The 23,159-nt window shown below is 49.9% G+C and overlaps 2 protein-coding genes across 3 annotated transcripts in view; one reads left to right on the plus strand and one right to left on the minus strand.

The window, feature by feature from the left end:
- LOC122387261 overlaps nucleotides 1-20,535 on the plus strand; it is a 39,014-nt gene extending 18,479 nt beyond the window's left edge. The window contains exons 2-8 of one of the 2 annotated variants that reach the window (XM_043377320.1): nucleotides 7,081-7,229; nucleotides 7,845-7,994; nucleotides 12,053-12,178; nucleotides 12,427-12,579; nucleotides 12,779-12,994; nucleotides 16,991-17,050; nucleotides 19,052-20,535. In XM_043377320.1, the coding sequence (XP_043233255.1) occupies nucleotides 7,134-7,229; nucleotides 7,845-7,994; nucleotides 12,053-12,178; nucleotides 12,427-12,579; nucleotides 12,779-12,994; nucleotides 16,991-17,050; nucleotides 19,052-19,549 (1,299 nt within the window). In that variant the 5' untranslated portion in view covers nucleotides 7,081-7,133 and the 3' untranslated portion in view covers nucleotides 19,550-20,535. The remainder of the gene's footprint in view (nucleotides 1-7,080; nucleotides 7,230-7,844; nucleotides 7,995-12,052; nucleotides 12,179-12,426; nucleotides 12,580-12,778; nucleotides 12,995-16,990; nucleotides 17,051-19,051) is intronic. The other variant, XM_043377321.1, reaches the window with a different exon arrangement.
- Nucleotides 20,536-20,831: 296 nt separating this feature from the next.
- The window catches only part of LOC122387256, a 30,679-nt gene continuing 28,351 nt past the window's right edge, over nucleotides 20,832-23,159 (minus strand). The window contains exon 11 of the mRNA XM_043377315.1: nucleotides 20,832-21,291. Coding sequence (XP_043233250.1) covers nucleotides 21,034-21,291 — 258 coding nt within the window. The 3' untranslated portion in view covers nucleotides 20,832-21,033. The remainder of the gene's footprint in view (nucleotides 21,292-23,159) is intronic.

The raw sequence follows: 23,159 nt of genomic DNA on the forward strand, positions 1-23,159 counted from the left end.
GGTACTGAAAATTTGACGTAAATGTAATGATTACGGCGTGAGTTATTAGCGAAACACAGATGGGGTTGGCGAGATCCGCCCCTTTCCACTGCGCGTGTATCCAAAGTTATTGTTGGCCCACTCTAATTTTTTCAGCACGTGTGCCTTACGTGTAGTGGAAGACAATATTTAAATTTGAGGAAAATCGAAAGGTACCCATTTTTCACAAATTATATTTTAAGAAATAAATTTAAAATACAATAAACTCAACATCATCAAAAAATGTATAAATTGCCAAATTTAACTGGTAGAACTCCTTATGTACACGTTTCAGTTTGTTTGAAATTAATAGCTTCAAAAATGTTGAAGCTGTAGATCTTTCAAGATTGCAATACGCGTCCAATTCTGCTCAAAAAGGAGAAGCTTAGCGGCTTGTATCTCTGTAGCCCGAGGGAATGTGACAAAATGTTTTCACCCCCAGAGGTTTCACCCAATAGCCAATAAGTATACCAAGTTTGAACAAAATAGCAGAGGTGGCCGATTTTGGCTGTCCCGGTTCACATGGAATGCCCCACTCCCGAATTGAGATGTGTTGTCACCTCTACCAATTGATATACATTTTGTTGTGAGCGATTTTTACGGTGTTTTCTAGTTGTCTATTATTGTCAGGAGACCAACTTCGCCACCAGAATGTCAGTATTTTTCTTTGACCCGGCAATTATCAGGGTTTTTCGTCACACGCCGTTTGCTGAGGGGAGGGGGGGGGGTAAATGCCCCCATCCGTTAACTCTAGAAACAATAGGCGCAGCAAAACGAACGAGGCGACTAACGAAAGAGCGCAACGAGACGTTTTGAAAATAACTTGGAAGTTGAATTTCGAGGTCACAGTTCCAGTCAAGGTCAGTCAAACACCTGAAATTGGGCATCCAGTAGCATGGACTTAAGAACCTTGAGTGGGTCTCTCGTCGTAAACTCTGTCAAGACTGTGTATGTACAGGTCACCGCTAAAGTAATGTGGGGTTCTACTGTGATCGAACAAAACATATCGCCATTCATTGACGGTAAGATATATCGTCAAAAGCGAGGATCGCACAGCTTCGTATTTCAGATTGACAACTTTTTCTAATGTGTCACCATTCTACCTGCCACAGCATGCTCGTTATCATCGAAAAACTGAAATATCGAGCTCCTTGGAGCACCCCGGAGTCATGTTTCTGTGACCGCCACTGAACACAGAGTTGTAAACCTACGCGCGTGCGTACTACGTAATAGTAAGGAGTCATTGCTGGACCCTCCAGTAGAGTAGCCCTGCCATTGATGATCCGGACACCAGCATCGGCCGATAGGAGCTGCTCTCTGACAGGCGAGGAGGGGGAGGGTCTGAGGTGGGGAGGGGTTGACCGCGGGGCTACCGGCCGGTGCAGTGGGAGGGGTGGGTGGAGGTAGGGTGACAGGGACACCAGCCTCAGGGCAACAGTGAGCTTTGACCCGAGGCGTGCGAGAGCGATGCCCGATGCCATTTTGTGAAGCAGCCAGCGTGTCACGGATTCACGTGGGAGCTTTGACTGAAATAACTATCAAGGCTAAAGTTTTGAAGATAGAAAAAACAGCATTTGAGAGAAGATGTTCGTAATGAGCAGTTGTAACTTACTACAATATCAGATTTACATTTATTTTATTTAAAATATTTGAATGAATTGATGTTTTGCATAACAATAGCCGATCAGAATACGTTAAATTTTAACCACCTGTATAGTCTAATTCTGTAAAATATTTGTGCATTGGCTTCGGTTGTCCGTCGAACTTCTTTGTTCATTGAGGGCCTCATCGACATGACCTGTATTACAAGATTGACGCTGTAGCAAAATCCTACGCTAGCTGTATGAGTAGAAATGCTGTATGACAAAGGCACGGGCGCCCGACAACTGGGTCGAGGCAGGTGGAGGCCGGCCAGAGGTCATGCCAAGGCCATCTATAGAAGGTACAGTCACTCCCCCGCCGACCAATCAGAGACAGATCCTGAGTGACGTCACCCCTGATGCTCGCAAGGGGTGCTCCATTCCTTTACAACGTAAAAATGACTAACTTCATTTGTAGATTGTTGGGGACACTCTACACATATCGCTCAACCGTTGATATCATTGCAAAGTTCAACTAATTTTCTAGCGATAAAAAAGAGCAGCAATATGCTAAGAAATGGCCGGTTTTGAAGATATAGACGATTTAAAAATCCTCTGCAGTTGCAGGAAAGCAACGTAAAAACGCATCGAGCTTATATTTTTACTATAAATAAATCATTTTTCAGTAAGTTTTTAGATATGGTATCGATTTAATCAACAACTTTATTACAATATTTTTATTACTTGTAACTTTATTTCAAAATAATATTTTCAAAAATGGCAACTGTTGGTAAGTAGCTTTGAAGCGATTGTGGCGCGCCGCGCCATTATTGTCCTGAGGCCCCCTTATGATGTCATCAAAAGTGGAGTGACATAGGCCTGGGTCATGCTCGTATCAATCACCCTTGACCCCGTCCACCGCCCCCGGCGGATACTCAACAGTGCGCTCATTGGCTCATTGGTTTGTCTCAGTGAGCGCCAATCACAGTCAGTTCAGTGTGCACTGTGCGTGCTGCGTGTGAGATGAGAGATCACAGCGAAGCACGATACCGCCATAACCCTTTACTTGGAAGAGGCCTTCTGGACGGCGTTGCCAGTTAATGGGGTGGGGGAGAAATTCGACATACAAATAAGTTTCTAAAATAAAATGGTCAGTGGATGAATAGCATAATATTTCTTTCAACGTTCACTCGTTTTCATAAAAAAGACGAAGAGAAGAAATAACGTTGAAGCATATGACTATTAAGCGAGCCAATACTTTTTTAAATTTATATTTATGGAAGGGTGCAATGTAATTGCAGTCACACTTGTATTTTTTAGCGATTGCAATTTGAATTGGTGATCATTCCGTACACGATCTGAAGCTATCGGGATAAATAATTGAAATACCTGGGTGAACTGCGCCACCCATGTGCCGATGAGTTTGAATTTTTCCGCTTTGCGATAAAAAACAACTGTTTTGCAAGTAGGACGGCTTCCGTTGACCAAACTTTTATTGTCATCTCAAAGGGCGGCGACCACCTCCCCGTCCCTTCTCGACCCCTCCCCTTTATTTACACGACGGAGTCCCGTCCCTCACCGCCGACTGGTCACAGTGTTCTAAAATTGGATTTTGGTTGGGTGTGCCAAGAAGAAAAAAAAATCCTAGGATGAGAAAAAAGGAAATAAATACCCGAACTATATTTGCAAAATGGTGTAATGCCAATTTGTATGCCAACTGCTAAACCAGGATTTCATGTCAGAATCTTGACAGCAGTGGCGGCGGAAGCGGGGGGGCAGCGGGGGCACGGCGCCCCCCCCCCCCATCTTCCAGGGTGGGGGTGCAAACATATCTTTTTGCCCCCCCAAATTGTTGTCGACGAAGTACCACAATACTTCCATACTACGTCATGAACATATGCCAGTTTGGCTGAGTACCTTTTTAAGTTAATAGAGCGAGTAATTTGGAATGGATTGATATTGTTGTCAATGTCGTCGTACATATTTTGATCACATTGGCTAGCATTTTGCAGTGCGAGTGTTACCAACCAAAAAGGTTTGCAATAGCCAATAATTGGCTAACTTTAATGACGTCATTGGTTTAAAGGAAGCAAGTTGTTCAACGCGAACAACAGTCACGGTGACAGCCACAGCGTGCTACACGTATTTGAACTGGACTTGCCGCAGTGGCGCGGGAACCAGAGGGGCGGTTCCCGGGAACCGGCTGGAGGGGCTAGCGGGGGCTGAGCCCCTCCAACTTTTCGGCGGGGGGAGGGCTCGTAATGTAGGTATTTGAGACCCTCCAACCGGAGGAATCGAAATCGGAAATCTACCAACATAATTTCATAGATTTATTACCTTTTCGAAATGTTAACCAGAAACAACCTTCATTATGGAGCGTTCTAACGCAGAAGACTGTGACAACATGTAAGCACATATTCATTCTCTAAATATCATACATTTCCACCAAACGCCCTCCACACATAATGCTCAGAAATCAAGCAGCTATCTACGAGCTACCGGTAACCGGAAGAGTAGGACGGAACGCGAGTGGCCCGGCATGCGGACGTCACAGAAGCGCGTCTGAGCGTGCCACAGGCCTTTCCCCGCGACTCTGCCAGACGCCAGCCGGCATAGACTCGTGAGCCGGGGGGCAGCATGGGGGTAGCCTGCCCCCACAACTCTGGGGCCGTGGGGGGCGCAGGCGCTGCCCCCACAAAGTTTCATAGGGCCAGGAACCGTCGGGGCAGCTTGTCCTCCCTATATTAGCGGCCGTGGGCCTCAAAGAAAAGCTGAATGGAAGACAATACCTATTTAAGTAAAAAAATCCCCCTCTATACCTGATTTGACAGCTCATGTGTGAAAGCTTTAAACGTTTATTCCAAGTTACCAAAAAGGTAGTTCCTTGACTCAGATGAGACGGGATATCTCACTTTTTGCAAATGTTTTCGTTTCGATTTTTCGTTGTAAAGGCCAAGGGGTGAAAAATAAGTGGCCTAAAACCGGTGAGAAAACTAGATTTGGGGGTACCCTAGGTTCCGGGAAGGATCAGGTGTGCCCCCCCATCCCAAAATACCTTCCGCCGCCTCTGCTTGACAGGGTGTGAAACATGGATGTGGGTGCATCAACTGTCAAGTGACATGTAAACTGGCTGTTGGGAATACATGAAACTTTTTTCAGAGATGAAGCAAAGTCGGTCATTCATATTTTAGGGATGAAAGTATTTTCCCCATTAGGTGTGATTTGCCACCAAAAAGTCTGAAAAATGGAACACTGACTGGTCACGTGATTGGCCTCGCCCAAGGCCCAGCCGACTGACCCGGAGCGCGGTAGGCGTCATGCCATGCTGCTTTAATCACTCACCACATCGCGGCTACTAGTGTTCAGAGAGCGGTGACACCAGAAACGTCGTGGCGGAGCGGTTAAGCGTTAGGGTATGGATCGCGGGGTCGCGGGTTCGGTCCGCGCCGGGGTTGTTCGTTTTCCACAGACTGGTTCTGGCTGGCTCAGGCGAGATGGATATATCTTTTGAGGTTATGACCTCACGAGCACTATGAATACAATCGACATTCGTTGACTCTTGTTCGGTCATAAGATATTAGCCGATTATATGTTTGTGTATGGAAATATCTCTTTTCTAATTCGCAAAAAGTAGCCGACTCACTTTATCATCATATAACTCACTTGACGTCATTGCACTGGGAAGTGAGTTGCTAGAAATGTAACCTCGTCAGAACCATTTTGCAGGTTGTTAAAAGGACAGACAAGTCCATTGGCTGCGGTGACTATGCAACCTGCCCTGATCATGTAAACGGCATTGTGACTATAGTTCAGCCACGAACACATTCCGCATTTTCCTAGAAAGAACTATCGGCACGCTCGGTGCCGCGGAGGGTATGCCAACCTAACAGACCCGCGCTGCCCAGCGCTCCGCTAGCCCGGAGGCGGTTGGCGAGGCTGACCCCACTGACCTCGCTCCGCGACCAGACTCTCGGTCACTCACGCCACAACCGAGAGGCGCCAGCCTCGACGCAGGGGCATCTGGCGCCATTCATGCTGCCTCCGAACACGGTGATTGGTTTGCTGCAGAGTCACGTGGTTGGGGCATCAGTGGCGTAATCAGGAATTTAGTTATCAATCTCACCAACAGATGGCTCTGACCGACGATTTTTAAATACGGAGTGATCTAAAGGTAGGTGACATAATACGAGCTTACAGCTGCAATGATGATGGCACATGTAGGCTACATTCCAAGTTTCATGATAATCTGACAAATGGTTCCCATGATACAGATGCAAACTCTAACCACTACGGATACCCCACATTACTTCAGCGGCGACCTGTACAGTCCATATAAGTGCTATACGAGTGTCAGATACATGTAGAGGCCAGCCAAGCATAGGTCAGGATCAAGGTCAGGTCAATCCGGTAAGTTATATCCCCGAAAATCAAAATTTGTATTCGCAGTATGTGGCACATGTTTTAAAAAGGATTCCTCGGAGGTGGGCTTGGGATTCTCAGACCAGTGTTGGTCACTTAGAGCATGTGCTGTGGGAGAGCCTTAGAGCCTCGCAGAGACCTGCGTGGGATGCTGGAAATCAGCATGGGTCACCAAATATTTTTACATATGTATGTTGAGCTATAGAGCTTTCCGAGGTCAATGCCAGGTCTTCAGAAGCCAGTGTCGGCGCTAAGCGACCGTGGTGAGCACTCAGATCACAGTGTGAACCCTCAGGGACAATTTCGAATTTTAAGGACCCTATGTAGGGACATCAGAAGAATGAGTTCGGACTCTCAGAGGCGTATGGGCCCCTCAGGTGACGTCTTGGCCAACGCGACAGGTGGCGGCTGCATGTCGGTCGGTGGGCTGCATTCTTGGCATTCTTACATAAGTCACCACATTCCTGCGTTAGTCAATCATTTCGGAACGAAAAATTGAATGTTTTTGCCCAGGGCGATCCTTAGGCCGTACAAGCTTCTGATTTGTGCTAGTCTCGGCTCACGCCACAAAGCTGCTATTCCAGTTCAAAACCCCATGTTAAAAGTGTGGTGTATTTTCTTCAACAAAGTGGAGTCGCGCGAGGTGTCACACAGACGGCCGACACATGATGCTATGAGAATCCCCGAAACATATATCCCTCGCGATTCTCGCTTGTCAAGGAATTAAATGTGAAAATAGTGCTTTGGATGTCGGTGGTACCTGCAGGGCTAGGCGCCTGCGAACACGGATAAAGACCTAAATGCTTGGAAAATGTCTCAGCATGCCCCTAGTCCAGCCACTCAGTCTGACAGTGTGTCCCCGATGCCGCCCTGTCATATAAGTCCTGGTGTTCCCCCAGCCGAGTCCGGATGCGTCCCCACTACAGTTGCTCACTGCTCAGTCCTGGTGTGTAAAGTCCAGTCACGCAGTTCTGGCGAACTGCCCCCAGCCCAGTCAGTGGCGGTGTGACGCCCCAGGCAGTCGTCCTTCCCAGCCTGACTTAGGTCGGTGCTGTCCGTGCAGGTAATGTGTTCAGCCGGCCGCCAGCCGGGTCCGCCTGCAGCGTACCGTGCCAGATGGATGAGGCCAGCGGCCCGGCCCGGCCCGGCACCCCTGCCAGCGGCTCATCCCACTGCACGGCCGACTGCGTCAGCGCCATCGGCTCCCCGGAGGTGAGCAGCAGACCCCCTCCGGCAGACACCCCCTCGACAGACGCCTGCCGAACGGCGGCGCACATCCCACCCCATCCGCAGGCTTGCTATGGTTCAGCGTCTTTCAAATGTCGTCATCGACGGAGTCCTGCACATTGCACAAGGCCAAAGTATTAGGAGTAAAATACCGAAAGCGGCTGATTCATCTCGAGCCAACGTCCCTTTTTCCAAAGATGCACTTATGTTTTTCAGTGGATACGACTTTAACAGTTACAAATGAAATTTAACGTTTGCATATTGGGTACCATTTGAAAGACTTCAAATGACCCAAAGTGCAATGACCCAGTTTAAGCGAAAGGTGCTGGATTTTTTTGACAGCAGAATAATTTTGACGCCACCAATTGGTACCTTTCATGTGCCATGATTGTTGCAAGTCCAGAATACAGATCCATTAAATCAGTCAAAGTCGAGGGAGAAAGGATGGAGCCACTCGACATATACAAACTACACATATTCGCTTCGCAATCGCTCGTTACAATTGTAATTGTGCCCCCCCCCCTACGGTTTACCTTTCACAAGCGCTTAGTGTCTGCCTTCCAGCCACCCCTCTGACCTAGGCGGTGTGGTCTGCCGCAGCGACCCTCTTCGCCTGCGGCAGTGCGTGGAGCCACTGAGAAGGGACGCCGGATCGGGCCCCCGCCGGCGACCACCGAACCCGCCGAGCTCAGCACCAGAGAGCGCTACCTGGCCGCACAAAACCGGATGCTCAAGTCCACACTCATCAAGGTATGGGTTTGGTTGTTCTGGATTCTTAGTGGCTGTGTTTATGTTTTTTATTAATTGTTTCTTAGTAATGCCTTGATTTTGCGTCACATTTATACCAATTGAGCGTTTTATGCGAGTTTTATGGCGCACTCAGCGCAGTTTATTGAGGAACTCATTTTCTAATTATTCCTCATCGTTACTGTAGGTCTCTTCGTTCCTCTACATATTAGCCATATGCCTTATCATTTTCCAGATTGATGCCTGCGCCTTGTCTCGCAATGAAATAGCCAATATGAACTTCTGTCAAGCAGTGCGCCGGCTTGACGCGCATTATCGTTCAAAGCTGCTGTTGTGGCACTTATCCTAGGCTACTGAGTGATTGACTTTCGAGCCCACCTTATCTTGAATGGGCATGTTCAGACATGTCAACAAGTTGTGACAAAAATAGGTCGCGTGAAGTGGCAGTATGTAAGGCAAGCCTGTGTTATTGGCCGGAAGGAATACACTGTGCCTGTACTCCAGTACATAGTTTTGGAGCGGTCTTATCTTGAAATTGAGCGTTGTTTGTTAGGTGTGACTTTACCCCCCATAACTTGATTGCTTAGATTGTGTCATGGGTGGAACGGCATAAGGGCCGTGCTAACCGGCAGACTTGTGATCAGCTCAGTTGAGCCGGCTCAAAAATCAGCTCAGCTCATGAGCCGGCTCAACATTTTGCCAAATTGTTGAGCTGTGAGCTGAGCCGGCTCAGTAATGCATTGAGCTGAGCTGCTGTCTGAGCTGAGCTGAATGAGCTTGAGCTGAGCTGAGCTGAATGAGCTTGAGCTGAGCTGAGCTGAGCTGAGCGAGCTGAGCGAGCTGAGCTGAGCTGAGCTGATTGAGCTGAGCTGAGCTGAGTGAGCTGAGCTGATTGAGCTGAGCTGAGCTGAGCTGAGCGAGCTGAGCTGAGCTGATTGAGCTGAGCTGATTTAGCTGAGCTGAGCTGATTCAGTTCTAATTCTTTTCAGTTCATGCTTGGAAATTAACTCAGGCTTTGATGCTTCAGCTATGAGCTAGCTATGGAGTGAGCAATTACACTGCCTTCGTGATCGCACTTAAAAATATCAAAACTCTAAAGAAATCAATAGTAATCACTAATCAAGCTTAATTTCTTTCACCCATATTGCATGGAAATTGGAAGACCAGGGTCTTGGCCAATTTACAGGCTAATACAGCCAGTCTCAAGTTTCAAGTCTGACTGCAAGATGAATACCTACTGTCAGGCTTTGATGCTTCGCCTTGACACTCTGCTCCGCAATGTACAATTCAGCATTCTTCACTTTGCTATTTAAGCAGTTATTTAAATTAATTTTATCAATAAGGGTTCTTACCTCTGCATAAAATATTTACAATTAGGAATTAGCAAAGAAAGTTCCTCTTCGTTGGTTGAATGTGGGCTAAGCAACTATCCTATTGAAAGTGGGGTGGGGCAGAGGCGCTAACTGGAACTCTCACCTTCTGATGTCCATTATATGGGAAAATTTTTCGACCGCCTTTTTTCGTCTCACATTTTTTTCGTCTGTACATTTTTTCGTCCATGCATTTTTTCGTCGGTACATTTTTTCTGAGCGGAAACTGAGCTGAGCTGAATTGAGCGGAAACTGAGCTGAGCTGAACGGGAACTGATTTGAGCTGAGCTGAGCTGAGCTGAGCGGAAACTGAGCTGAGCTGAGCTGAGCTGAGCGGAAACTGAGCTGATCTGAGCGGGAACTGAGCTGAGCGGAAACTGAGCTGAGCTGAGCGGAAACTGAGCTGAGCTGAGCTGAGCGGAAACTGAGCTGAGCTGAGCTGAGCGTGAGCGGAGCGCAGCCGGTTTGAGCGGAACGTGAGCTGAGCTGAGCCGCGTTAAAGGGACTATCCCACCTTCTAAAATGTTGTTAAAACCAGTTAAATTGTGCCCGACTTTATAGATTGGATGACCAGGAACACGGTTCTGGCATTTATTTTTCATTAAACATCTTAGGCTTCCCATATTCCAAACACAAACTTTCAAATATGTGACGTCACAGCCCAAAATTACCTCCTTCCCCAGGCCACATTACTGTCATAAAGCTGATTCTTTTTACTCTGTAGGCACCACAACAAAGTTCAGACCAAGTTTTAAGCGATTTTTCAACGAACAAACCCATTTAAATCGGGGAATATTTGTTTCTGGTCCCTAAAAAGCTGTTTCTGGCACCTAATTGCTGATCAGCCCCAAAATGCTTATTCGACCCTAATATCTGAATCTGGCACCTAATTGCTTCCACACAGCCTAAAGTTGCCAGATCGTCTAGTTGAACTCCGTATTTGCTGTTTGCTGATTCAGCACCAAAACCAAAACATCCAGCACCTATTTTATTCCACGTTTGCCTACCTAATTCGCGTAATCTTCCTGATTTTATGTATCCTAACAAACATGAACGTTGCATTCGGTGATGTCAAGTGCCATTTTCGCCAGTGGAGATAATGATTAAGGCCATTTCTAGCCAAAAGAGAATGACTAGCCAGCTATGGTGCAGCATAGCAAGACGCTCCTATACCAGCCCGCTATGTAGAGATTATTGCACCCTCAGCCATTTTAACGTGAAAAGTTTGGATCCGTCACTTCCAGCCAGGCTCTCAGGTCATAAACTGGAGTAAAGCAAAATGTCAACTCTGAACAGACATGCCACGCAACCGGCCCTCTTTTCAATATTATTAGCTTTCTGCAATCATCGTCTGACTCCATCTCGATCAAACGCAGCATCCGGTTTCTACAGGGGCGTTTGACTGACCGGCCACACAATAACCAAAAACAAAATCAAAGCTTCATGCACACATAAGTAAGAAACGGATGAAAAAGGCACAACCACGGCACAACTCTGCGCGGCAAACAACGGACAATGTCCCACGCAAGATCCCGCGTTTCTTCAGCGGCCTTGAACGGAATGAAAACATTACATTTCTTTTTTGGAGCTATGTGATGACGTCAAAAAATACAATACCCGTTTTAATGGTCAAAATCGAGACAATTACTCACAAAAATGTTTCCCTTTAAGCATTACAAATAAATACTTTTAAATATTTAAATGAAATTGTTTTTTCAAACAAATCAATATTATTTGCTTACTTAAACGTCATATACAATGCTGAGATCACTACGGGGCTGTCTTAGAGTGTAGCTGCACTGGCAACCTTTAGGCTAGACTCCAGGGGTCATTATACCAGAACAACATGATTCTACCAGTCAGTAGTTCATTTTCCTGCTAGATTGGTGCTACGCTCAGCATTTAGGTGCCAGATTCAGAAAAAAAAAGAGTAAGGCGTACCGATGAATAGGTGCCAGAAACAGCTAATTAAGGTCATTTTCCATGATTGGTGCTGGTATCCACCAAATAGGTGCTGAGGACCAATTTTGGGGCGAGTCAGCTTTTAGGTGCCAGAAATAGCTTTTCTGGGACGCAATTAAATGGCGTCCATTTAAATCAGAATGACTAAACGAGGTGACGTCACACTAACGGTCGCTCCATGTTGAAGATAGGGCCTTGTACAAGGCCCATTTTCAAATGAAGGGAACGAATTTCTTCAACACCAAGAGGCCGCGGGGGTTGCAACCTAGATACATAGTGGTTTCTGAACCTCGCCGCAAACTTGGCTATCTCAACTCAAACCCCATGTTAAAGGTGGGATAGTCCCTTTAAACTGAGCGGGAGCTGAGGGGGAGCGGATAAGACGGAGTTGAGCTGAGCGAGCTCACTTTTTTCTTGACCTGTCACAAGTCTGCTAACCGGGACCCGACTGATCCCAGTGGGCAAGGACTATACTGTGTTCCGTTTCAAGCTTGCGGCCGAAGTGCCCTGCTGAAAGCAGTGCGTGATTTCTGTATATACAGCTCTCACATTCAAATCCGCAAGTTATTGAGCGGAGGAGCGGTCTGTCCAAGGACCAAGAAACTCTGACGGCAAGCTTGATATGGAACAGACCATAGACCTTGCTTAGAAATAGAACCCGGGTGGTGTTTCCACATAACTATCGGTTGATTTAGGCCGCTGATGACGCCACTGTCCCTCTGCGTGCAGACGCTGGAGAAGCTCCAGGTTCAGGTGGAGGCCAGCGGCCGGGCGCGCCGGCTGCTGAGTCGACTGCTCGCCCTGCGTGGCTCCGGCTCGGAGTCGCAGCCGGGCCGCACTGCTGGCCCTCCGCAGGTAAGCAGAACGGAACAATGGACCACGGACTGAGTAAACTGTGCCCATCGGTTCTACTGGCCCAACGAACGGCTATCGGAGCATAGCAGAGACTTACTGATGTAGCCGGGAGATTGTTCCGTTCTAGAGGCTGCACTGCCGCATTCCCTCCGGCCTTGTCACCGTCTCTGATCTCTTGAGGCACGTTGAGTTATTTCCTGATCTCTCTGTCCTTACAGTCTTGTGACGCCGTGCGGCACTGTCGGCAGGATACCCCGGTGCCGGACGACCTTTACGCTCGATACGCCGCCCTGGTGAAGCAAAACTACCAGCTGGAACAGGCGCTGGGCCGGGGCGACCGGGCGCCGACCCGCTCCGGGCGGGCCGAACTGGACGAATACCGCGCACTGGTGGGCATCCAGGTGAGGTTGGCCGGACGCCGCAGCTGTCGGCTGCTGCTGTAGTCGACTGCTATCCTGCATGCCTTGTGCCTGTTCATTGAATGTTGTCGCGTGTTATTCCGGTGTCGTTTCACCCATTGACGTCATCTGGTGGCGCTGGCATCATCTGTTGACATCACTGGCTGATATTGACGTCATCCGTTGACGTGTCCGCCGGCAGATGAGCACGCTGCAGCAGGACTGGCGAGACGAACGCGACGAGAAGGAGCGCGCGCTGGCGCTAAACGCCGAGCTGCACCAGCAGGTGGAGCAGCTGCAGCACCAGCTGGAGCAGCTGAGCGCGCGCCGGCCACTCTCCGAGCCGTTCGAGTCGCTGGAGCCGAGCTTCTTCACGGGCAGCAGCAGCTGGGGACCCGAGTGTTCGGTCCGCTCCCAGGTGAGCCCTGTGTCCGACAGCAAACGACGGGCACTTGTGCGCGCTACAGACCCAGGTGGCGGACCTAGCAAACCCACTGTCCAGCAGTGGCCAGTGAACCAGCTGATATCACTACGTATTATAAGTTATAACACTGCGTTTGAGCATCGGTGGGACTTCAGACCGTTTCGCCCTAACCCATGTTTTGAACAAACACGACCGCATTCCCATGCGATGATTGTCTACACTGTTATATGAGGATCGCCGGCAGACGACCGCTTCGTTCGCGCGTTGTTTACAATGCATAACAGTGGATACTGAGCTCGGTAAGCGGCTGAGTTGTTGCGTGCTATTTTTACATGCCGGGGTGTGTTTCAAGTACAGCACGAGCCGGATAGTAAAATTATGGCTAAGAAACTTGTAGGCAAATCTCCACTGGAAATGAAAGTTAACTTCCTGGGGTTTCTGCCCAGGCGAATAACCTGTGACTATATGATTCAAGGTAGCGATTGTAGGGAAACCATTGTGGGCAGGGGCGGATCCAGGAAAACTCCAAGGGGAGGGTCATGAATCGAAGTGGTGCCCCTACCTATACCCAAAATTAAAAACTCAACGGATTTCGTCCACTTCATTTTGGTGGTGCCCCCATTTTCAGTTTTTTTCTTTTTCTTTTTTATTTTTAGTCAGTATCTTAACTCTTAGCCACAACCACATTTACCAATTGTAAGCAAGTATATATGAATGTGCTATGTGCATAGATGCTATGTGTATATATGTTGTGGACGCTGAGTAGTGAGTACTTACCAGGAACGTTATCAGGTAAGCAAATCGTTGTCAGTCCGACGAACTTGACCCTGGCGTCTAAAGGGTCTGTCCTTGACACTTCAGGCTTGTCAGGGGCACCAAAGTCCTTCCAGGGACACCACAAACCTTTCAGGGGCACCTACGGCCTTGTAGGGGCGCCACAGGCCCGCCAGGGGCACCACAGGCCTGCCAGGAAGTAGGGGCACCACAGGTCTAGCAAGTATACACGACAGGCCTGTCAGGGGCACAACGGACCTGTTGGGCCCATGAGCACCCCTAGGGGCAGGGGCACCACAGTCCTTCCAGGGGCACCGCAGGCCTGTGAGGGGCACCAGCGGCCTAGCAGGGGCACCAGTCAACACAGGCCTGCCAGGGGCACCACAGACCTGCAAGGGGCACCAGAGGTCTGCCAGGAGCACCACCGACCTCGCAGGGGTAACTTGGGCCTGTCAGGGGCCAGGGGCACCACGGGCCTGTCGAGAGGCACTTCAGGCTTTTCAGGGGCACCATAGTCCTCTCCGGGCGCAGGGGTAGCAGGGGCACCAGAGGCCTGCCAGGGGCACTACAGGCCTAGCAAGGGCACCACTGGTCTATCAGGGGCACCACGAGCCTGTCATAGCCAGGCATCTCAGGCTTGTCAAGGCCCAGGGGCACCACAGGTCTGTGAGGGGCACCAGCGACCTAGCAGGGGCACCAGTCAACACAGGTCTGCCAGGGGCGCCACAGACCTGCCAGGGGCACCACAGACCTGCCAGGGGCACCAGAGGTCTGCCAGGGGCACCACCGGCCTCGCAGGGGCACCTTGGGCCTGTCAGGGGCACCACGGGCCTGCCGAGGGGCACTTCAGACTTTTCAGGGGCACCAGTCCTCTCCGGGCGCAGGGGTACCAGCGGCCTAGCAAGGGCACCAGAGGCCTGCCAGGGGCACCAGCGGCCTAGCAAGGGCACCAGAGGCCTGCCAGGGGCACCACAGGCCTAACAAGGGCACCACGGGCCTGTCAGGGGCACCTCAGGCTTGTCAGGGCCCAGGGACACCACAGTCCTTCCAAGGGCACCGCAAGCCTGTCAGGGGCACCAGAGGCCTGCCAGGGGCACCACAGGCCTAGCAAGGGCACCACTGGCCTGTCAGGGGCACCTCAGGCTTGTCAGGGCCCAGGGGCACCACAGTCCTTCCAGGGGCATTACAAGCCTGTCAGGGGCACCAGAGGCCTAGCAAGGGCACCACAGGCCTGCCATGGACACCACAGGCCTGCCAGGGGCACCACCGCCCTTGCAGGGGCGCCTCAGGCCTGTCAGGGGCACCACGTGCCTACCGGGGACACTTCAGGCTTGTCAGGGGCGTTACAGTCCTGTCAGGGCCCAGGGGCACCAGGCCCGTGGTGTCCCTGCTAGGCCTGTGGTGCCCCTGGCGGTCCTGTGGTGCCCCTGGCGGTCCTGTGGTGCCCCTGTCAGGACTGTGATACCCCTGATAGGCCGGTGGTGCCCCTGGCAGGTCTTTGGGCCCCCGGGCCTCAAGGGGGGGGGGGCCATGACCCATGTGACCCCCCCCTTGGATCCGCCCCTGATTGTGGGCCTCAATAACTAGACCAGGTGTTGCAGGATTGCCGCGGTTCTTTTTTACGAGAAAATAAGAAGCTTAAAAGAGCGAAAATCCACGTTGTATTTCATGTCAAACGATGTCGGCAGGCCAATCAGCAGCTCGAGTAAAATGCATGCACTCATGCATAACTAAGTCGACTGCTACTGCTGACTATTTCACTGCTTGTTAATATACGCCTGCTTGCAGCTTGCATTGTTGCCAGCGGTTGCCAGCGATTCGGTCGCCATCAGGGCATGTCACTGTCGATGTTTACTCCCCGCACTTTACTCTTTTGTCGGTGACCTCGAAGTTATGTCCCATCGTTGCTGAACATGTAACCGTCTGTTTTAAATGTTTCCCGTCAGCGTCGGTGCAGACTATAGACTCGCCACGTTCTTGCGGCCCATTAGTTGTGCTACATACGCTGGAGGACATCCGACATTGAGTGCTCAGTTGACAATCTTCCTTGCATAGTGGTTTGTTTTCTGTCCCGGGACACCAGCGGTAACGTTTCCTGATTTCAGCAGCTCCCCCACCCAGTTTGTTCCTCACCATTGGTGCCTCCATGAACCAGTCTTTCGAATATGATTGATGGCGAGATTGAAGGGATTTGCTTCTTCCATAGACGGTGACCGTTGTTTCTCGAATTCCTTGAAGACAATCACTGGGCATTGCTCCGGATCAACATTGTTGGGGAGATCTTCGGAGAAAAAATCCTGCTGCCCGTCTGATTTTCACTTATTTTTGTCATCGTTTCTCTTTCCCCGAACAGTAAATGACCATTTCCATCCACACCCCTCAAAGGCTTTTCGCTACCCCACTTCAATTCTCGTGATTCATCGCATCCCCTAGACTCAACAGCAAATTGGAGATAACCACATATATTTCTGGTCCAGAGCTTTTCTTCTTGGAAAGTTACAGGCTTCGCACGACTAGGAGTAGGCCTGTTCCCTTTCTTATCCCTCTTGAGAAGTCGTGTCGTAGTTTCGCTGTTTAACCTCGTGGTATGCTTTGGGCAAAGCACGTTCAACGTTAGTCAGTTTGTTCTCTTTCAACCACTTCCCACAAGTCTTGAGAAGTTCGTGACACTACAAATCTCGTAGTTTGTTCCGTCCTCAAGCTTCATTGACTTCCTATAACTGCACATTAGTTTTGCGGTTTCCTGCTTGCTTTAAGCTCCACGTTATGTTGTGAACATCCAACAGTTTCACGATTTTCTTGTAGCCTTTTCAGCCTCAATTCCGTATTTTGCTGCTTTTTTCTGTGGTATTGTTCTTTGTAAACTTCATCGATACTTGCTTCATGTCATCCCTGCCGCTATTCGGCAGGTCCAATACTAACACCGGACGAGTGACGAGTCCTATCAAATACATTTTGACGCATAGTGCGTCATGTAGGAAAACTTATCGACATCAGCCTACAGAAATTATTTTGAAACACTGTTCGCAAAATTTTAATCGACAGTGCACTCGGGCCTCTGCCAATTTTGCAAACCTTGTTTCCAAATACTTTCGTCGGCTCGGTTGGTAACCTACCTATAGCCCGAGTGCTGTGTTTCACGTCAGTGCAGGTTTGTCTGTCGGATCGCCCTCGGTTTTCAGACAATGTCTTATATCTGACCTCATGTGTCCTCAGCCGCGACACGGGATCCCTCCACCCGGTGTCGGCCAGACCGTCAGGGGCCTGCAGAGCACGGTCAGTAGTCAGCGATGGGCAATGCATGGCACTAGAGGACCCTGTATTCGTCTGTGCCCTACAGTAACTCAATGTTCACATTTTATTACCATCTTTCTAGCCGTTTCTCGAAACAAAGGGCGATGAAGTAGCACGTCAACAAATCGCTCGTGACGTCTCGGTTCCCAGAGTCGTGGCGGTTGGGTACTGTCGTTCCTATCTATAAACAGGCCGGTGACCCAGGCACTGCTTCTAACTTTCGGCCTATCACTCTACTGTCACACTTGTCAAAAATCGTGGAGAAAGTTGTCTCCAATCAGCTTTCTGTCTACATTTCACGCACAAATCTTCTCTACAAACGACAGTACGCATACCGCCGCTGCCACTCCACCGAGGACGCCGTGCTCGATGCTGTCGACTGCATTGCTCAAAACATCGACTCCGGCTTCGTATCAGCTCTCATCGCTGCTGACTTGAGCAAGGCGTTCGACAGCGTCGACCACGGTGCCCTCCTGTGCAAACTGGGGTGGTATGGAGTGGATCCCTCGTGGTTTGCCAGCTACCTGGGCGGACGTAGCCAAGTGGTCCGGGGTGGTAGCGCCACCCCGGTTGCAGTCTCCCACGGCGTGCCACAGGGATCCATAATCGGGCCGATCCTGTTCAGTCTTTTCTGCAACGACCTACCGTCTCACCTTGACGTCGAACCCGTCATGTACGCCGACGACATTCACTTGTTGGACCGGGCTAAGCCTGAACCTCAAAATTTAATCGCTCTTAAAGCACGGCTTGAAAACACTCTTTCGATCATGCAAAATTGGTACCGTTCAAACTCACTCAAAATGAACCCTCAAAAAACCGAATTTATCATGATTGGCTCTCGTCAAAACATTCAGAAAACGGAGGACTTCAACATCGTCATTGACGACGTCTCAGTGACACCCTCTGGCTCCCTCCGCATGCTGGGAGTCGTCCTCGACCCAGTCCTGTCTTGGGAGAAACATGTTGGTCACGTTGTTCAGAAATGTAACTGTCTTCTCATCTCCCTCTATCGTTTTCGGCACCACTTCCCCCAAGACGTACTACAAAAACTTATCAACATTCACGTCTTCCCATACATCACCTACTGTCTTTCGGTTTGGGGTGGAGCCTGCAAAAATCAACTTTTCAGGATCCAAAAAACTATCAACTTCGCTGCGCGGGTGGTAACGGGGGCACGGCGGACGGACAGGATTGGCCCGACGCTCCGGGCTCTGGGATGGGAGCGGGTGGAGCGGTTGGTCGAGATGAAGGACGCCATCAAACTTCACAAGCTCCTGACCCAGGAGCTCGGACCACCAGCAGTCCGATCTATGTTCGTGGCCCGATCGGCTGTCTCCCACCGCTCCACCCGTTCCACCGAGGCGGGCCGCCTTGAGCTGCCGCGGTGCCGGCTGGTCGGCACCCAGCGCGGATTTCGATATCGTGCCGCGGCAACGTGGAACATGTTGTCACCAACTGTCACCAACATCAGATCTGCCCGAGAGTTCAAACGCGCTATTCAATAGAAAGTACCATAGATCTCTCGCTACTATTCGTCACTCAGTGCATTCATTTTGTGTTTAATTTTCATGCAACACAATGTGCGAAGTCTTCGCTTTTAGCCTCACATTTTAAACCTTCACCTCTTTATGTATTTTATGAATATGGCGAGTGTCTGCTCTAATGTCACGTTTTATTCTGTCGTTTTATGAGTGTGCTATCTTGTATTGACGCAAATCCCGAAAAGCCATCATGTGGACGGATTTTAGATGAATACATACATACATACATACATACGTAAGGATGAACAACTCATCAGAACAGTTTGTAACTGCCTGAATTAGCTGAATTTAGCAGTTGGACTAGGCTTTATGTTTTTTTTTTGCCGTAATTAACTCATGATTTATAATTCAAAGGCACTGGGTATGACTTCCACGGCACAGTGCGGGGCCGCGCCCAGTACCGCCTTCTGAGTCTCTGACCTTTGTGTTCCCCTCGGCGCAGCGCTCTACGTCGCGGCACGCGCCGGGCCCGCCGCGCTCTGTGGAGGAGGTGCTCTCGGCGCCGTACGAGGCGATCCGCACGGAGCCACTGCCACCGCCGAGGGCCCGGCCGTCGCCCCCGGTGGAGTCGGACATACGCCGGCCTCTGCCGCCGCCCGGCCGGCAGCCGTCCGCCCAGCGGCGGCCGGCGCCGCTGCTGGCGCGCGACAGCGGCTACTCGGACCTGCTGGCCGCCGCGCCGGGCGACGGCAGCGAGCCGGGCCGGTCGGCCAGCGGCGGCTCGGCCGAGGGGCACGCCAGGGACTGGGAGCTGCCGGCCGAGCCCTGCACGGCGCTGCCGCCGGCCAGCGCAGACACGGGCGCGGCGCACCAGATGGTGTGTCCCCACTGCCGGACAGTGTTTGCGCCCGACCAGCACCTGCTCTATGTGGACCACGTGACGACGGAGTGTCCGGCGCGGCGGCGGCGGGGATGTGCCTCACGGACCTGCCCCGGCTGAGCTTGGCGCGCGCTGCGGTGTGCTCCGACCAAGTTGCCGCCCCGCGCCGCCGTCCCGGCGCCAAGTGTGCTGAGAGGCGCCGGTGCAGCCATTTGACTGTGGGAACCCGTCGTTCCCGCCTGCTTTTACATGGTGGTCGGACGTTGGTCACCATACCTGCACAGTAATATGAAATACAAACATTCCACTCGACCCGATTCAGTGGTAGATGGGCTAGCCATGCTACTTTGTTCCTCAATGAACGTGAATAATGAAGGTGGAAATGGTATCGTGCTTTATTGGTTTATTTGTGCCGTGAATAGATTTGAAGAGAATCAATGAAGGTGATAGATGACTTACACTCAATTCGCTATTGTGAAGACCGAATCTGAGTTTATAAGTTATTCACCGCGCCCTCCAGGAGAGTATTGCCACTTGAATAAATACATCGCTCACCAAATGAATAATAGAATTGAGGCGCTGTTTTTCTTTTTTACATTGACTCGTTCACTCATGCTAAGTAGCTGCAGCACACCAATTGTACGTGAAGTTGCTGTTCACCTGCCTCATTGCGTATGTGAAACATTTGAGCACGATTATTGGGTAGTAGACGTGATTTCAAGGTGTATATGTGGCGATGTGTTTCGACTCATCGAGAGATTCAGTGATTATGCTGGGACGCGCCCCAAGGCCTCCTTTCCTCAATCGTGTTTTTAGACGATTATTTTTCAATCCCGTTGCGACATTTTCAAGAGATGCTTGAACACTTGAGTTTGAAAGGATCCATGGTCGTATGTCATCATTATGTCTGACTTTCAACTCTAAAAATTCTTGTCAAAGACACGTCGCGATTGTCGCAAAGCGCCGTCATCATGCTTTTTTAGCTGTGCGAATGCTGCTCACTGCTGTTCGCTTGTGCGAATAATGTCGATTGCGCCTCATATAATGGATTGTAATGCTTGATTGATGGTAGTTTTGTCGCTGAAATACACTACTGTTTGCTGTGACCATTGAGTGTCTACTCTGTACGCTAAGCGCTTATATTGGGCGTTCCACGCCTGACGTCCCGCCAGACCAAGTCTGATGGTCGTATTGCCAGCGCAATTTTAATGCTGCGAACACTGCTTTGGAACGGTCTTGTGTAGGTATGTGCGTTTGTTAATCGTATCATTCGTGATAATCGTTGCCAGTTACCAGTGCCATGTCTTGACAGGTTGCCCTAAGACCGGATAAATGCCTGAGATAAATTTACATAGTTAATTACAAACATTGCAAATATTAGCTGCAAACAAGTATGGCTACTTTGATGCAAGTTTATTCCACGACATTGCACCATGTCTTTATTTTCCTCGAGCCACCGTCGTTGTGGCTATTGCTGCACTTAACAAGACGCATTCATTGCTAGTCAATCGGCCGGCAAGGCCTGTGTATATTGACTGAATGCAGTTACGCTGACCGTCAAGTCGCTGTCACGGGCTGGCGCTCCTGAGGCTGACTCCGCTCCACTACACCTGTTCGGGATCAGCGCGCCCGCTGCTGGTGTCGGCCGGTGATGGATGCCGTGGTGCGCCGGCGGCGGGCGCGGTGACTGAGCGCGCGGCTCTCCCGCCGGGCGCCCAGTCGGACAGGTACTGGAGCACATGTCTGTACACCAACCGGTCGGCGTCGATACCCCAGAGGAAGTCCAGGTGCTGCCACAGCGGCCAGGCCACCTGCTGGCTGGCCACCAGGTTCGGCAGCCGGCTGGCCAGCGAGGCCACGTCCTGAAACAGGCCTCGGTCAGTTCAGTGGCGCCGACAGAGGGCGCCGCTGGCAAGGCGGGCTGCCGACAAACGGATCGGAAAAGTATGCCTGGCAAATGTACGCCAGGACATGGGCGTAGGAACGGCTGGAACATTGTGGGTGCATGGGTGCAGAAATCCAGCCATGGCCCGGTGAAGCGGGGAGGGGGGGGGGGGGGTGGGGAGCGGCAGCCGAGCGAAGGCTCATTGCGAGCTTTGAGGGTGTACCATGTCGAAAAGGTACCGGTAAGTGCATTTGGCGGCATTGGTGATGTCAATGACTACCGCAAAAAGTAAAAGCGGCTAACTTGGTCTTCGGTATGTGTTCTCTGTTCAATCACATGTGCTCCATTTCTTCGTTTTTATTTAAGCACAAATATAAGTTTTGAAGACCATCACAGTAGAAAATGCTTCGAAAGATGGATAGTGGGCAAAATATCCTGAATTTATCGTGCTGCATGGGAATTAGTATTGCTGAGAGAGGGGTTTTTGTTCCAGATTATTGTGGGTGCAGAATACATTGTCTGCACCCACTGGGGAATTATTTGCCACTGCACCCATGGTTCCTAACTTCCTACGCTTATGCGCCAGGAAATGTACGTAGGACAAAAGTACTTATCGCCAATGTGCGTAAGGTATAAAGTACATACGCGCGGACAAGAGTATCTACATATGGGTTAGGTTGGGTTCGTTTGGGTTGGGTTAGTTTAGGCTGGGTAGGTTAGGTTAGGAGTTGCATTTTTAGCGATACATTAGCAGGTATTTGGCGCCTACATACTTTTGAGTGCTTACTTCCGTGAATCGTCCGTGAGCAGTGCAGCGAGTGAATTGGGTATGCCTCGCCCCGTTAGGGAGCAGAGTGGTGAGAATGGGAGTAGAGAGACTTCTATAGATGTTATTGTTTAGCTGGGACAGAGTTATTCTAGCATAAAAATATTCAAAACACCAGTTTCGTTTATTAGTTATGGGAGCTTCCGAAAGACGTTCGTCTTTCTTCGTCAGCCTGTCTCAAAAAGCACTTAAAACACACATAATATACACCAGGTAAAGACAAGATCAAACACTTCTAATGACCAAAAATGTACATACAAAACAGTTTTGAATTTTTGTGCGAAAAGGCGCGACATCGTTTCACACATACCTCGTTCGGTAACTCGTCATTTTTTGCATAATCTTGTCTTTACCTGGTGTATTATGTGTGTTTAAGTGCTTTTTAAGACAGGCTGACGAAGAAAGACGAACGGCATTCGAGAGCTCCCATAACTAATAAACGAAGCTGGTGTTTTGAATATTTTTATGCTAGAACAGAGAGACTTTATGACATTTTTTTTTAGCATGAACAGAGAAAGCCTGGTATGCTGATGGAACTAGGAATGCTAGGCATAGGCGGCGGAACGGGGAGGGCACCGGGGCACCGTGCCCCCCTTTGATTTTGACATTTTAACATAACGCCATGAGCGTTGCATGGAAAGAATGGGACTTAACTCGGCAGTGTCCCCCTTTAATTGGAGGTGTTCCGCCGCTACTGATGTAAGGTCGGAAAATCGATGCAGTTACGACCTTTCATTACAAGTCATAATCGCCACGGAATTTGAGAATGCGCATCGCTCATGAATGTGCAACAAAATTAAAATACAACACAATTGTCTAAAATCTTTTGAAAATAGTCTTAAGACTCTAAAGAATAGTCTTAGTCTTAATAGTCTCTTTTGCCTTCATCGCTACTATTTACTAAATTACTATTAATTAGTTATGATCAAATGCACCGTTAACTAATTCAACTTTATACGATTTAATGACCAACACTATCCCTAACCGTTCGGGAGTTATCGTCAGAGGATGGGACGATA

The sequence above is a fragment of the Amphibalanus amphitrite genome, unplaced genomic scaffold (genome assembly GCF_019059575.1).
Source record: "Amphibalanus amphitrite isolate SeventyFive unplaced genomic scaffold, NRLGWU_Aamphi_draft 000279F_arrow, whole genome shotgun sequence".
NCBI classification, from domain to species: domain Eukaryota; kingdom Metazoa; phylum Arthropoda; class Thecostraca; order Balanomorpha; family Balanidae; genus Amphibalanus; species Amphibalanus amphitrite.